We start from the raw sequence: 15933 nt of genomic DNA, 5'->3' as shown, positions 1-15933 counted from the left end.
CAACTAGGCCTTGGAAGTAATGTATGCTATAAATAACATAAATTCAACGGAAACACAATTTCCTAAAGTACAGATGACATTACTCCTGCTTTATACGCACCTTGCCCCTCTAAACCTGTATGAAGACCATAGCGCTGAACAGCTGTCACTCCTAAAGCATGCTGAGAATGTTCACACTTCAGATAGATCCAACTACTTGGGCCAAGATGCCGAAGGCGTGCCTAATGTCACCAAGGGTATGAAAACATGTCTCACGGTCTGCCTTTCTCTCCCTAATATCTGAGTACAAGCTGAGCTGGATAGAGCCCTGTGGGGGCGGGGCATCACAGTGGGCGTACGAGAAAAGGGGGGAGGGTGTGTCACATCTCTGGGAAAGTGTTTTACACATTCTCAAGAGACCCCAGAGAGTATTGGACACGTGCCTTTACCCCCGTCTCTCATTTGGCCTTGTGCTCTGAGGGGAACAAAGAAAGAATGAGTGTCCTAAATCCTCAAAGTCAAAACATGAAACTCTTCAAAAACGCCAGCATAGCGCTCCAAGTCTTAGACCTTAGAGCATGGCTGACTATGAAAACACCCCACACTCTGGAAAACTCACAAATCTGAAACATTTCTGGCCCCAAGCATTTTAAGTAAGGTATGTGTATTTTTAAAACTTGAATGTGTAAGGACCAAACTGAACACAGCAAGGTTAAAATATAAATTCTTACTAAAAGCCTTCCAATCCACCTAAAGACCAAAGATCAAATCCAAATAGACAGGCAGTCATTAGTAAATAATAAGGCACTCTACTCTGTTCTTTGTGTTCTGAGGCACCCATCGATAAACAGGCAAGCTGATAAATAGGCTTCCATGGCCCCATAAGCCTTAGACATATGTCCAAAAGTCACAGAATGGAAAGGAAAGTGAGTCCACAGAGACCAGAGGGACACCTGAATCACAAAGGATGGAACACTTGTCTGCTCTGTGACCTTGTGTGGAGGAGGGAGGTCTATGAATCCACTCTGCCCTACAACTGGGGGCCTGGAGACACAGCACCGCCTCCGACATGGCTATACCTGGGACAGAGGTGGCCACATTCCACCCAGAAAGAGCCAGCGGTGAGGTAGGACTAGGAACCTCATGCCTGTGCATACTCCCTAACCCAAATCTCTGACTCCACATACAGAGGAGAAGACTTCGCTCACCTTAGGAACAACAGAAAGCCAAGTATCTTGAATAGCTGTGGCAATGGGAGCCCATTATGCACAGTGACCGAACTTGTTCATTTACAAAAATAGCACTGACTCAAAACAAAAAAACCTGGCACTTCACACAAAGCACCTCAGTCAGTCTTAACCTAGTTTGATGGGACATGCTGGGACACCCCCTTTCAAAAATTAGGAAAGCACAGCCCTCAGAGGCAGCTAACATGCCATAGTCTCACAGCCTAGGATGAAGGGCCTCTGAGGATGCAACCAAGTCAATATACAGCAGCTAGAGAGAGCAGGCAAGCGCCAGGAGAGGGAGATGTCATAGAGACAAGGGGAGAAGATGTGCAGGAACCATGCCTATACTACAGGGAATAATACACTCAGCAGCTGGCCGCAAACGACCCCGCCCACATACACACGCATGTACACACATACACAGAGCTGTGAATCCAACATGGCAGACCAGGACTATCACCAAACAAAATCGTGTCACTGGTCCCTTGCTCTATCCCTATCTACCAAAAACTCCCAAATAATTCTACAAAATGAACATCCGCTGCCTTACAGCTGTGAAGCTTTCTTTTGTTTTCGGTGTTCTCACTTGGTCAATACCCACACAGCAAGCCCTAGATTAGCCCAACATAGTCCACTCCTCTGCTCAGCAACCACAGGTATGTATGTAACTGATAGTACAAGCGGCTAACACTTCTACCCCTGGAGAAATTCCCCGGGCAGCACTAGGCCCAGAAGTCACATGAGAGTAATACAGGAATTCAGGTCCTCAGAAAGCCCACAGCGTGTGGACCACAGCTTCTCCTCACAAAACAGCTCGACACTCTCCAGGAACAAAGTCTCTGAAAACAAGGCAGATGGGTTCCACGAAGGAAAAGCCTTTGCTCTCAGAGAGCAGACTGGAAGATGAGGACCCTGCTTCCATCTAAACAGCCAGAAACAAGGTGCAGACTCACGCTGGACGGAAGCCTGAAGTTGGGAACATGGTCTGTCAATTCCCACAGCACAGCATTAGGTCACCAGTTAAGTGTCCCTGGCCGTTTTAGCTTGGGTTGAACCACATCAAACAGTAACTCAATTCAGTTGGGACTCTGTGGGAGCCAGGACTGAGTCATCATGGTTGCGGAATGCTGAGACAGACAATCCAGGCATCAGATGGGCTCCTGCCATGTTTTGGGCTGCCCCAAACCTGTGGGACGATCTTCATCTGACAGTCTGTGGGTGGCACAGCGGCGGTCTCATTGGCGGTGCAGTTTCTGCTAACAGGTTGGACTCACTCTCCACTGAAGATGAGGAGGAGAGGAGAAAGAAAGAGGAGACAAGGAAGGAGGAGTGGGGGTAGGAAGGCTGTAGCTCAGTGCTTATTGCAACCACAGAACTCACTCTGGAGGGCTTGTCTCTAAACACCTCCCAGACAAGAAGCAGCGGCTCTTGAAAAGAAAGGGTTTCTAAGTAAAGCCCTCTGCTCCCCAAATCAGCTGGTACTTAGGAGTTTTCTAAAACCTATGGGTTCATCGAAGTACTCAGACTATACACCATTTTAGATGAAAGTCTCTAGAGTCTGTAATAAAGCTCTTGCCCTTCTGAGGCAGCTCCTCATGAAGACACGGGAGGACCGTCAGCTCAAGCATTAAGGCCCATGCCTCCTCCCGGCTACCCCTTCCCTTCAGGTCTCTCCCTGGCCTTTCTGGCTGACAGTGGGCATCACGCCAGACAACTTCCCCGCTTTCAATCAGTAGGGGTCGTGGTGCTCAGATGTGGACCCTGTGAAGCAGGTGCACAGACCCTGCAAGAGTCTGTCCTGACAGTGGGAAGGACTTTGTACAGGAGCTGGTGCTCACCCCTCAGCATCTCACTCCTGTGATAGCAGATGCTGAGTGTCAAATAGGACAGAGACACTGCACCCTTCAAAGCTGGGTAGGTGAGCCTGAAACAGATGTGGAGACCACCTGTATAAGCCCACCAGCCAGTATCTTAAAGCCAAGTTGTTTTCAGCTAAGTCTACACTGAGAAGACTTGTAAATAGATACAAGGGTGGCAGGAGAAAGAATGAGTGCATTCTCCATACAGAGCACCCGTTGTTCCATATAAAGCACCTTCCCACACCCCACACAGGAGTCATTTCCTGGATCCTGGCCTATCCCGTGGCCAATACACAAAAGACATTCTGGGATGTTCTGGACACAAAGCACTGTTGAGAACTCAAGAATGAGGGCCAGGCAAAGCCACCAAGCGACCACTCTCACTGCTGAGAATTCCAACTGTGAGGAGGACCAGACAACATGTGGGAAGCACCACCCCACACTCCAAGGAAAGGCTGGGGCTCTGCTGCTTAGAGGGCGCAGGTAACAGAGGCTGTGACTTGCTGGCCTGTGAATTACTGTCACTGCAGGGACGTGCTAAGTCAAAATCCTGCTCACCACGCAACTCATCTCTCATTCCCACACCTGTGGAGTCAAGTAGAGCCCCATGGCCAAATCCAAAGCACAGCTCTCAGCTTCCGGACAGCCCGCATGCAGTCAGGCCCAATATTTGCTGATATTCTCTCATCTAAGTCGTGCCTTGCGAGGTTTCAGGCTGCTCCTCTGACATGTGCAGGTAGGTTCCAGGCAGTGGTCATCAGGGATGGAGGAAGCACACGACTCCTGGAGGGCTGCTCTGTCTCTTTAAGCCTGATGGACAGCTGGCCTGGCTATACTTACTTTATTTGTTACAACTTCAAATTCTCTCAATAAAACTCTTGGCTTCTGGGCATGGTGGTGCATGGCTACATAATTCTGACACTTAGAAGGGCGAGACAGTAAGACTGCACAAGTTAGAGGCTAGCTTGTCCTACATAGAGAATTCTAGGCCAGCCCAGCCTGTCTCAAACATAAGGAGGACAGGTCAGTGCCCTTCCTCAGCTTCTTGCCTACCCCTAACTTCTCCAACTTCAAAGACCTGGGACTGCTTGGAGTGTGAGGCTCGAGTTCCAACCAGAACTTCAGCCAACCCACCAACCACTGGGCCCTGGGGCAAGACTCACACTGAGTCTGACTCCAAACCCTACTTGAGAGACTCCTAGAGCTAGTGTGTTTCCTACTCTGGGCCTGCTCACTAGACAACCCCCCCACCCCCGGCATGGAGAAGGAAGGTGGGCACAAATGTTCACCCCGCACCAAGAAGCCATTTGCAACCAATAGCTGCTGGAAGAGGGAAAATCCATTTTCTCCAATGGAGTGATCCTGGGCCTGTCAACCGCACTCCAGGGCAGTCCTCAGTTGGCCAACACGATTGGATGTGCGTGTGCGTGTGCGTGTGTGTTTTGCTTTTTGTTTCTTGAGGGACAGAATGAGCATGAAGTTGGTGAGGGGTGGTCCTGGGAATGGGCAGGGAAGGAGAATATGACCAAGATACTGCATGAAATGCTCAAAAAATAAACAAAAGAAATAAACCCCCAAATTAAAAACCTCTTGGCTGTTTAAATTCACCCAAATCCCTAGTAATGACAATAAGAAGTGTTTTCTAGGCCATGGCATCTGAAGATTGCTTGTAAGGCCTTAGAAGAGAAGGCTGAACAATTCTGTCTTCTCACCAGACCCATGGACAGCTGCAAAGAGATGAATCCCGTGAACAAGCTCAGTGTTTGGAATCTGGTGAGTCTGGTGGGAGTACAGCTCAAGCTGATACCTAGACGGTCGGTGGTGAGATCCTGAGGCTTAGTGCTCAGTCCCATTAGCCATTAGACTTCCGACTCTCAGAACCTAGGAGATGATAAATGTGTATCTTTTTTTTTTTTTAAGTGAGAAGTCTTTAATTTCTCAAGTGTCTCATCAGACATCAACCAACTGGCAGAATCTCAATGGGGAGGGGACTGATCCACACCATCTGGAGTCCTACACTGTCTCTGTAACTCACGCCATGGCTCACTCCTCCTTCAGTCCATAGCAAGCCATAGGAAGCCAGCTGATGGTGGCTTCCGAGAGCCGGCCATGTGGCTCTGAAGGGCAGGCCTGCTCTCCCACCAGGAAAATCTCTGAGGCTTCTCCCAAGTGTGAGCTAGCTAATAAACTCTCCACACCACCATCTGTTCTGTTAGAAAATAACCTAGAAGAAGTTAGAAACAAATCTGTGCAAAAGAAATAGCAACCACATGCACCACGCACAGAGCCGGGGAAAACCTACCAAGCATCTTTGTTACAGCTGTCGAATGGAAAATTTCAAAGCAGCAGTATCTTCATTAATCTGAATACTAATCTTTCTTCCCACTAAGTCAGGCAGACCCCTCTACCCTGACCAACAGAAAGGGACTTTGGACTATATTAAGTATTTTACATGGGGTTATGAGACCTGAGTTGCCTCATTCCACAAGACAGAGTCACACTTTCCCTACTGAGCCATCTTGTTTGACAATGGAACTGCTACCTGGCTCCCTTGGCCAGGCTTCAAGGAAGGATGGGGGGGGGGGGGGGAAGAGGCAGGCTGGGACCTGTGCAAACCTGAAGCCTTACTAAGGCATTTCCATCAGATGTTCCTCAAGTGAGCGGTAATTGCCCGTCTGACTCAAACCCAGTCCCTTTCATTGCTTCTGGGGAAGTTTTACTACTCACTTGGCAAGTTTAAAAGGCTTTAGACTCCAAATGCCTTGTGACAAAATGAAAACAGGAATACACGCATCACCAGTCACTCTTAAGACGACCCAGGCCACAGTAGGGTTGGGACATCACGCACGCTGCCTCTGACTACAAACACTGGAAGCATAATTACCTGTTTCTCCCCACAACGTGTCGGTGCTGTTGACTTCGATTTCATGTTCCTCTGCCATTCCCAGCAAGGACTGGACTACCTGTCAGACGTGGCAAGGTGATTTAATGAGCTCTCAGAGCAACGGGTGCTTATTATAGCCCGTATATCAAAGGAGAAGAGTGTTGTTTTTTAACCATTATTATCTTGTGCTGCACAAGTGAAGAAAACATAATGCAAACCATTTCCTGGCATAATTCGTATGCTATTCACACTTTCACTGGGGAGAATTAAAAAATACAACAATCTCAGGGAATTGCAGCAACTCTGTTCAGGATTACCAGGTACTCAGAATTCTAATGAATTCCAACATGACCCAAATATGCCAACGTAATCAACAAAGGGTCCAGCAGATCACATAAAGTGCAGCTTCTGCATAAATCACCATTAGGCCATTTCTCCACGCGGGAAGAAAACAAGGTGATATTTTCTTTTTATGATGAAAATTTTCTTTCAGTATCGTTCAGGTGATTTTTCTACTGACAGCACTGTTCTTCTCCCTTCTGGGCATCTTCCTGTTAAAAAGCACAGCAGGTCCCAAGCTGGAGGCAAGAAAGCTTGCCCTTGGGGAGATGAAGTATCTGTGCCCTGGACCAGAGCCAGCATCATCCTGAGTGACAGGAGACTCAGACAAAGCCATTTTCCAGGCTTCCAGTCCGTACTGTTTACAGTATGCGGACTGGGTCCATTTCTAATCCTCGGAAGCTCCAAGCTCCGTAAATAGCAGGAGGAAAATCAAAGGCCTGGAAATGGAGCAATTTTGTAGGTGTACAGTCTGGGTGTAGAGTCTGCTGCAGACCTGGTGCAACCACAACATTCACAGATTGGACAGGAGGCATCTGGGTCAGAGGAGGGAGTAAAAGGGAGGGGCAGGGCAGCAAGTACACTGAAGACTGGAGACACAGCCTTAGCTAGGAAGGCAGTAGCTTCTAGAAGCTAGCAAAGCCATAAAGGCCCTCTCCAGGAGCCTTCAGAGAGAAGCCTGACCTCTTCTTATCTCAGTTTTAGATTTCTGACCCCAAGATGGTGATTGTGTGCTGAACATCCGGCCATTGACTCCAATGGCATTAGGAAATTATATCCTCTCCAGAACCTTGATTAAGAAATCTAGCTCTTCTGCTTGAAATGGTTGTTGTGCTGCGGCAGGTTCTGCTCATTGTTCTGAAGGCAAGCTCCTGAGTCGGGTACAGGACTTAAAAGAAAGAATCACTTCTAAACATGAGGCATGTGCACCATGTGTGAGTGTGTACCATGTAGGGGTGGGTATCATGGGTAGATGTGTATCATGTGCAGGTGTGTATCATTTGTGGGTACCATGTACAGGTGTGTATCATCTGTAGGTGTGAACCATGTGTGGGTGTGTATAATGTGCGGGTATCATGTGTGGGTGGGTATGCACCATGTGTATCATGTGTGGGTGTGCATGTGCTCATGACTTCCCAGAGATGACTGTTCCCATGTTGGAGCCACAGATTCAGACAGATGGAGGAAGAGGGAGAGCATAGTGGCTCATGGCTGTGATTCCAGCATTTGGGAGGTAGAGGCAGGAATATACAGAGTTACAGAAACTAAGACAAAAACGAGAGGAAAACACCTGCGTTTTCAGATATGTGTATTTAACACTATCATTTATGTATGCTAAATATTAGCCAGCCAGCAATATATGCTTATATGTTTATCTGCCATCATGTGTAAGTGCCAAATGCCAGCCAGCCAGCACGGCATTCAAATTTCAGTCATTTGGGGAAAAGAATATTACCAAACATTGGCACCTCCAATTGCTCAAAGACAACAAAGAATGAGAAACACCAGCAAAAACGGGAGCAAACGTTATTATATTCGCAGCCAAGGCAGAGAACCAGGCCAGCTGATGATGATTAAATCTTCAAACCTAGAGCCAGTGACATCCAGAAAGAAGTGGAGTGTTGGATCTCTCCTTCCGTGTAGCAACTTCAAATAATGAGCGTTCATTCTCACAGGCTCTCAAAGCACCCAAGCTTGGTTTTTAAAAACCCTTCCAACAATCCAGAATGATTTCAGAACTAGGGTTTCATGTGACTGTAGTCTAAAGGTTATAGGGACAAAAGAAGGAACTGAAGGGGCCAGGAGGGAGGAGCCAGGTTAGGTAAGAGCGGACAGGGGAGGAAGTGAGAACAGGAGAGACTGAACGCCCACCAGAGCTCTTGAGGAGAGCATTCTGCTCCCCATCTTGCTCACGGCAAGGACAGCGGCACTAGAAGCGCCTCATTAGTCAAGGTCAATTCTGAAATCTCCATTTCCTTTTGTTGCCTGTGGCTCTCAACTTAGAAGGCTGTGACCAAACTGGGCCACAAAACCTCATGTCTTGGGAAGGAACCCCAAAGCCCCACTCACCGAGCTGTGTCCCATGCTGGCGGCTGCTGTCAGTGCCTGCTGCAGGGCTTGGCTCTTCCTCAGGGTGCCAGGCTGGGGAGGGCCTGCTGACCACTCACAACTCAGTAGGTACTGGAGAATGTCACTGTGGCCCCTCAGCGCGCTGTGGACGAGTGCACACTGGCCCTTCTTATCCAAGTGGTCCACCTTGGGGTAGAAGCAAAGGCAACAGTGAGCAGCCATCCCCTTTACTCTGGGAACGCATGTGTCCTGAAGGCGACATGCAAATGCATGCTACAGCAGAAGAGCAGGGGCTCACACTCCAGCTTGTCTTTCTAGACAGCACTGAACCCGTGACTCCTTTCATTGTGATAAGGGCACTAACCCAGGCCTCAGGTTATCTTTGCAGGACTAGTAACCACAACCGTCTCCTCACACAGGCATCTCTCGGCAAACTGTGTGAAGCTCACAGACTGAACCCTCAGGTTCATTTTTGGGATTAATAGTATTTTTGATTTATTTAGGGGGAATGTTAGTTGTATTTGGATATAAGACTGCTATGGCTACTGAGACTTGAGGCTCTAATTGATTAATTTTTAGCTTTTTGATTGTAGGGCTTTTTATGGAGTTATTTGTAATGTATTTGCTTGATTATTATAATGAAATTGAGTTAATTGATTTAGGTGGAAAGCCCTATGCTTCCCAGTGGGGTACTTAGATGGAGTATTTTCAGGCTGCTCTGAGACGTTGAGATGGGGGAAGGGTTGGTCACTGAAGCAGGGAACCAAGGAAAGGAAAGGATCTATAGAATAAAACACAGACCTATGGAAAGGACAGAACGGAAAACATGCAGGGAGGTGATCTGGGGCATCCTGGCTTATAAAGGAAAGACACAAAGCTGGGAGATGTCACCGTCAGAAGAAATGTGTGAGTGTCACATGCCTCCTAAAGGCCTGACGCTGGCAGGCACTCCTGAATTCCTTATCTAAGTGAAGGAGTCCCAGGACCAAGGAAAAGAACCCAAAGCCCAGCTCTGACATGTTTGCAAAATTAGGGGCATGCCTCATGACTTGGACTCTACAAAGAGTCCCCAACATGACAGCAAGCCTCTTTCTGCAAGCTCTCAGATGTGACAGAGGCAAACTGCTGGCCTCAGAAGAAAGCTAAGAGATACCTGGTATCCAGAAATTGGGGCATATGCCACATAGCAATAAGGCCAGAGCTGAGGTACGGTGTCCCAAATGCTGGACTTACAACAACAGCAACATTTCTGTACCTCCTATAAGCCTACGTAAACTAACTAGGCAAAAGACAACTAACAGTGCTTTATCCACTGTTATTCAGCAGGCTCGTTTGCCTGTGAAATGCTATGCATCTCACTTCATCTAAGAGCCTGGTGGTTCTACCCTAATGTGTCAAGTAGCAGAGTTACCATTATCTAATGGTAACAGCAAGAGGCTGGTGAAGGCCCTCAGGGTCACGGGATTCCAACAGACAGATGAGAATTGTGGCCTTCAAAGGCCCAGTGTCCCAGGTGGGAAAAGGAAAGATGAAGTTAGACAGTTCCCACAGCTCAAGCACAGGACTCCTAAGAACCAGGGAACTCGAGGGATTGTTTGAAAACAATCATGGAATGGATTCAGACAAGAAGGGGAAGATGGGGTGTGAGGTAAACATTTAAATTGTCACCAGGGCTGGCAAGATGGCTCAACAGGGAAAAGTGCCTGCTGCCAGCTTTGAGTCTCAGAACCCATGCAGTAGAAGGCAAGAACCAACTCCCTCCAGTGCATTGTTTTCTCAACTCCTCATAAGCAGCACAGCATATACGTACATGTGCACACGCACGCGCATGCACACAATGTAGGAAAAAGATTTCTGAAAAAAAAAAAAATCTTCCAAACAATTGTGATGCCATGTTAGATTCTAGAATAAATTCAGGATAGTACAACACATGTATCTTCTCTACTAGGAACTGCCCAAGTTCCTCCAAGTAATGGAGACCAGAACATGTGGCTAACAGCCAGGAACCTGCCTCATACAATATCGAGCAAAGCAATAGCGTAGGCATACATGGCTACCTGGGCTCCTACTCAGATACTGGGTCTTTTACACTGATTGTATAATTTCTCAGATCACTGCACCTGACAAACTGAAGTCCCTGAAGCCTGGCCCAGGGGCCAACAATCCCAGTAATGACAGGAAGATATTTTCCACCCCTTCAGACACCCTGTTGTCACCCTCCAGGTCAAAACCATGGCTGCTTACCCTTGCCCCCTTCTTGGTCAGCAGACACACCAGCTTCATGTGGCCGGCAGCAGCTGCATAGCACAGCGCGTTCATGCCGTTCTCCGACATCCCATCCAGGCAGGCGCCAAATTCCAGAAGGAGAGTGACAACTTCCTCATGGCCAAGGTGAGACTGGACACACAGGATGGGGGCATTGTTTAACACTTCCGTTCTGTAGTTCACGTTGGCCCCTCCCAAAATCAGGAGCCGGCTCACCTGTTGGGCAATGACCCCCAGAAAGATTAATATCTCATATGTATGTTAGTTTTAACACACCTGGGAAGCAGGATGTATCCGCAACCTTCCAGCTTTGTCCTACTGGATCTCAAGCTTGAGATGCACCAGCAGGAAATGCATGCATGTGTTTCCTGTACCCTCAGGAAATGCATGCACACTCACACATGCGGGTCTTCACTAGGAGGAACCTGCCAAGTTTCTCCAAATCATGGGAAAGAGAACTGCATTGTGATGCAGCAGACCCACTTCCAGGGCTGCATCCAACATGAAAGCAGAATCCTCAAGAAATGAACACAACACGTTCACATCAATACCATTCACCAAGCTGAGATGTGAAAGTCAACCCCAGGGCCCACAGATGACAGGTGGACAGAGATGGACATGCCACCAGTGGGGAACTCAGACTTAGAAAGGAATTCACCCATGGAATGCTTTGGCAGAGATTAATATAAAATACATTAAATAAACAAAAAGACCAAGATCACATGACACTATTAAGGCTGTACCCAAAGTGATCACATGATACTATTAAGGCCACGGTGGTCACATGACACTATTAAGGCTGTAGCCACAGTGATCACATGATACCATATGGATGTAACCAAAGTGATCACATGACTCTATTAGGCATGTACCCAAAGTGATTGAACAAGACATAAGTTGAGTGTAGCTCCCAGACAATGGTTAGAGCAGAAACAAGAGTGTCTAATGACTAGAGACTGACCAAGTGAAAAGTTTTAGAGATTACAACATTAAATGAGAATATACGTCACTGCCCTGAACAATTAAAAATGGTTAAGGTGTTATATTTTCTATTATGGATTTTTAGTTCATCACAAGTGAAAGCAAAATGTTTTCACGTACACAGTACCCCCTCCTCCCTTGTCACCTACACTGAGTGGTGCACTTCTTTAAAGAAAATATTTATTTTGACTTTATGTGTATGGATGTTTTGCCTGCATGTGTGTCCATGCCTTCACATGCATGGCTGGTGCACACAGAAGTCAGAAGAGTGCATCAAGCCCCTATCACCGGAGTTAGGAATGGTTATGAACCACTACATCGGTGCTAGGAATAGAACCCAAGGACCTTACCAGAGGAACAGATGCTCTTAACCTCTGAGCCATCTCTCCAGCCCCTGGGTGGCACATTTTTAACAGTGGTATTAGTGTAGGGGCTAGACCTGACAAGCCACCAAATAAAGAAAATTCATTATTTTAACAATGAAATAATAACCAAGGATTAAATCCTTAATGAGATAAAGCCAAAAGGAAACATGAATAGTCTCTTTTCTCGACAAGGAGGAGATAAAGCGCAGCAATGTCCGTGTGTCCTGAGGACCGTCAGCTCTGCACACTGACAGCATGTCCTCTGCTGCTCCTACTGACTGCTGCACACAGCTCCGCCTTAGTTAGCAGGGGGCGTTTCTGATCTGCACATATTAAAATGAAATCACTGAACAGATGGACATTTCTAGCCACACTAATCTCCTTCACATCTCCAGATTTTGAGGAAACAACCCACGGCACTTTCACACCTAGCCGGTCCCTTTCAACAGCTCCAACCCACGGCTGTCCAACCCTGCCCTGGGAAATCCTCAGGGCTGGCCACTAGATTCGGAAAACCTCGGAGACCTGTCATCACTTTGACTAGAGTCAATTGGGGATCATTAAAAGACACAGGAAGGAGATGAGCACATACAAATTCTGGGTAGTTTAGTGCTCTGTCCATAGAGCAGCAGACAGAATATTTACAAACTATTCCAAGAGATTATTACTAATAGTGGGGAAACTACAGCTCCCAATGGCAATGCAATAGGGTAGAACCTAAAGTATGAAATGTTCAGGTGTCTCCATGCTGCTTAAGCTTCAGCTCCACAAGATGGCGGTCCCCAGTGCTCTCTCTTACACTCTTTGCAGGGTCATCCCCTTAGTGTAGGTCCCCCGGTCCCAGCAACTCTGAACAGAATGTTTGTTCTACAGACAGCAAAGGCTGTGTCTTATGGGTCTCTTCTCTAACAACAGACTCCCAAAGTGAAGTCCCCATCCTACTTCATGATAACTCCATTCATGCATGGACTCCAAGCCCTCTCCATCCCTAACACGTTCTTGTATTCTTAGCTTACTGCATTGGACATTGGTTCTAAAACAAGTTCACCAAGAAGAGATGCAAGAAAAAGCTCTTCTGTAGTTAGGGGCAGCACACACGATGGGTCTTTCTCATCACTGGGCCTGTTGGGAGCTGACTTCTAGCAGAAAGTGGCTATCATCTTTGCAGCCATATTGGGCCATATACCCTGACAAGAGACTTGTTTTTCAACAGCCCACAACAGCTGAGCACACTCTGATAAACATCTAGTTTTTCCCACATATCTTGTTTTGCTGTTTAGTGCCCCCAGCTGCAAGGTGCACATGGCAAAGTGCCTTCAGCTGTGTTCTCCTGCTTGTCGACGGCTGCAAGGCACATGGTAAAGTGTATAAATACCCAGAATTTCCTTTCAATAAACGAGACCTGATCAGACCCTCTGTCTAGTCTCCATTCCCACTTACTCTCTTGCTAGACCCTGTTGACTGACCCAAATGGACCCGATCACTCTGGCACTCAACGAGAGGCAGCAAGAACGAGAGACCCAGTGAGGAACGTTACTGGAAGAAGGGTCGACCGAAAATTCAGAAATGAAACAAAGGTGATCACTTCGAGAATCTGCCGCATGGAGAAAGGTAAGTCATAATAATGAAAACGGGGCAGGAAATAAGTAAGCCTGAACTCAACTCTCTGTTTTTGTTTTGTTGTTTGCTGCTCACATGTGTTGTCTGCTTTTGTTTTGTTGTTTGAATGCTGTGTTTCATGTTCAAAAGAAAAAGAAACGCATATATCCAAAATTAGAATAGAAAATACGACCAAAGGTTGATGACAATCTGTCAAAGCCAGATTGTGCTTACCTAGAGGAAGAGGCAGCCAAATATTATGGCCCCGAATGGCCCTCTTCCCAAAGACCCCCCCCCCCAATGTGCCTCCGCCTCCAGATGCTCCCACTATGGGGATGGTGGTTGTAGATCCCAGAAAGGAGTTACAGGACAAAATTTCTCTCCTTAAACAACAAATAGAGTTAGAAAAAGAATATCAGGACTTAATTAATCAGCTATAAAAAATTAAAGACAGGAAAGATGTCTCGAGAGGGCAAGGCTAACTGCGAAAATCTCCCAGGTCCTCCTGTTCCTCATGTCCAAAGACAGTCCCTGTCCTCTAGCTTTAGTTCAACAGAGGAGGGAGAGGCTGAGGCTTTCCCTGTATCAGAGACCAGAGACGCTCAAGGGGTTGCTTGGAGACATCATACAGGGTTTAGTTTTCAAATCATTAAAGAATTAAAAAATGCAATGTCACAATATGGCGCCACTGCTCCTTTTACTCTTGCAATCTTAGCATCTGTCGCAGAGGAGTGGCTGACTCCTGGGGACTGGAATACTTTAGTGAAAGCAGTTCTTAGCAGTGGTGACCATCTTATTTGGAAATCAGAGTATCATGAGAATTGTAAAGAGACAGGAGAAATATTCAGGCAGGCAATGCTTGGTCCTTTGATGCCTTAGTAGGAGAAGGGCAATCTGCTTCTAGTGATAACCAGATGCAGTATGACCCAGGCTTATTCGCTCAAATTCAAAATGCAGCCATGAAGGCTTGGCATAAACTCCCGGTAAAGGGAGACCCTGGTGTATCTTTGACAGCAATCAGACAAGGTCCTGATGAACGATTTTCTGATTCTGTTCATCGATTAATGACAATAGCAGAGAGAATTTTTGGTAATTCAGAGGCAGGTGTAGATTATGTAAAACAACTTTGAAAATGCTAATCCTGCCTGCCAAGTAGCCATTAGACCCTACAGGAAGAAGACAGACCTTACTGGGTATATCAGACTCTGTTCTGACATAGGGCCCCTCCTACCAACAGGGCTTAGCTATGGTGGCTGCCATGCAAGGACATTCAGTAAGAAATTTTTTGGCAAGTAGAGACAAAAAGGCCTGTTTTAAGTGTGGCAAGTCTGGACACATTGCAAAATATTGCAAAGCAAAAAATGAGTTAACCCAGAGACAGCCCAGAAAACAGCCTGGGCTTGGTCCACATTGCAAATGTGGAAGGCATTGGGCTAATGAATGTAGGTCCAAGACAGATGCACAAGGAAACACCCTTTCCCATAATCAGGGAAATGGGAACAGGGTCCAGGCCCAGGCCCCAAACCAACACAAGTCAAAACAGGCTTATGGGGCAGTCAGTTTCATACTAGCAAACAACAATCCCTTTCAGAACTTAGTTGAGCAACACCAGGAAGCACAGGACTGGACCTCAGTTCTGCCACCCACACAGTATTAACCCCATAAATGGGACCTCAGGCTTTACCCACCGGAGTATTCAGACTGCTCTATTCAAATGTGTTTGGCCTGATAGTGGGAAGAAGCAGTGCTACCATGCACGGACAAGAAATTTTTCCTGGAGTTATAGACTATGATTATCAAGGTGAGATTAAGGTTATGGCCAAGGCAATGCATAGTATAGTCACCATTCCTACAGGAAGGAGAATAGCTCAACTATTGTTACTTCCATTGTTCCCTACTAATCACAAATATAAGAATCCTAAGAGAGGGCATCAAGGCTTTAATTCCTCTGATGCATACTGGGTATAGCCTACAATTAAACAAAAACCTATGATGACAATTTGGCTTGATGGAAAGGCATTCCAAGGCTTGGTTGATACAGGGGCTGATGTGACTATCATAAAACAAAGTGATTGGCCCACCACCTGGCCTCTGACCCCAACTTTAACCAATCTAAGGGATATTGGCCAAAGTCAAAACTCACAACAAAGCTCTAAGGTGCTGACGTGGAAAGATAAAGAAGGAAATACAAGAAATATACAACCCTATGTCATCTCAGGCCTTCCCATTAATCTCTGGGGCCAAGATCTGTGATCCCAGTTGGGATTGATTATGTGCAGCCCTAATGAAGTAATAACAGCTCAAATGATAAACTCTGGATTTTCCCCAGGGAAAAGATTAGGAAAAAGTGAAGATGGGATTAC

The 15933-nt window shown here is 46.7% G+C and overlaps 1 protein-coding gene across 11 annotated transcripts in view; it reads right to left on the bottom strand.

Moving 5' to 3' along the window:
* Tanc1 (tetratricopeptide repeat, ankyrin repeat and coiled-coil containing 1) overlaps positions 1-15933 on the bottom strand; it is a 234757-nt gene that overhangs the window by 19659 nt on the left and 199165 nt on the right. For all 11 annotated transcript variants that reach the window (XM_076928786.1, XM_034494295.2, XM_034494294.2 and 8 more), the window contains 3 exons: positions 10605-10841; positions 8361-8546; positions 5952-6030 (listed from right to left, as the gene is read on the bottom strand). In XM_076928786.1, coding sequence (XP_076784901.1) covers positions 5952-6030; positions 8361-8546; positions 10605-10841 — 502 coding nt within the window. The remainder of the gene's footprint in view (positions 1-5951; positions 6031-8360; positions 8547-10604; positions 10842-15933) is intronic.

Source organism: Arvicanthis niloticus, chromosome 2 (assembly GCF_011762505.2).
Source record: "Arvicanthis niloticus isolate mArvNil1 chromosome 2, mArvNil1.pat.X, whole genome shotgun sequence".
Taxonomy (NCBI): Eukaryota; Metazoa; Chordata; class Mammalia; order Rodentia; family Muridae; genus Arvicanthis; species Arvicanthis niloticus.
Note: the sequence above shows the minus strand (reverse complement) of the source record. Positions and strands in the feature narration are given on the sequence as shown.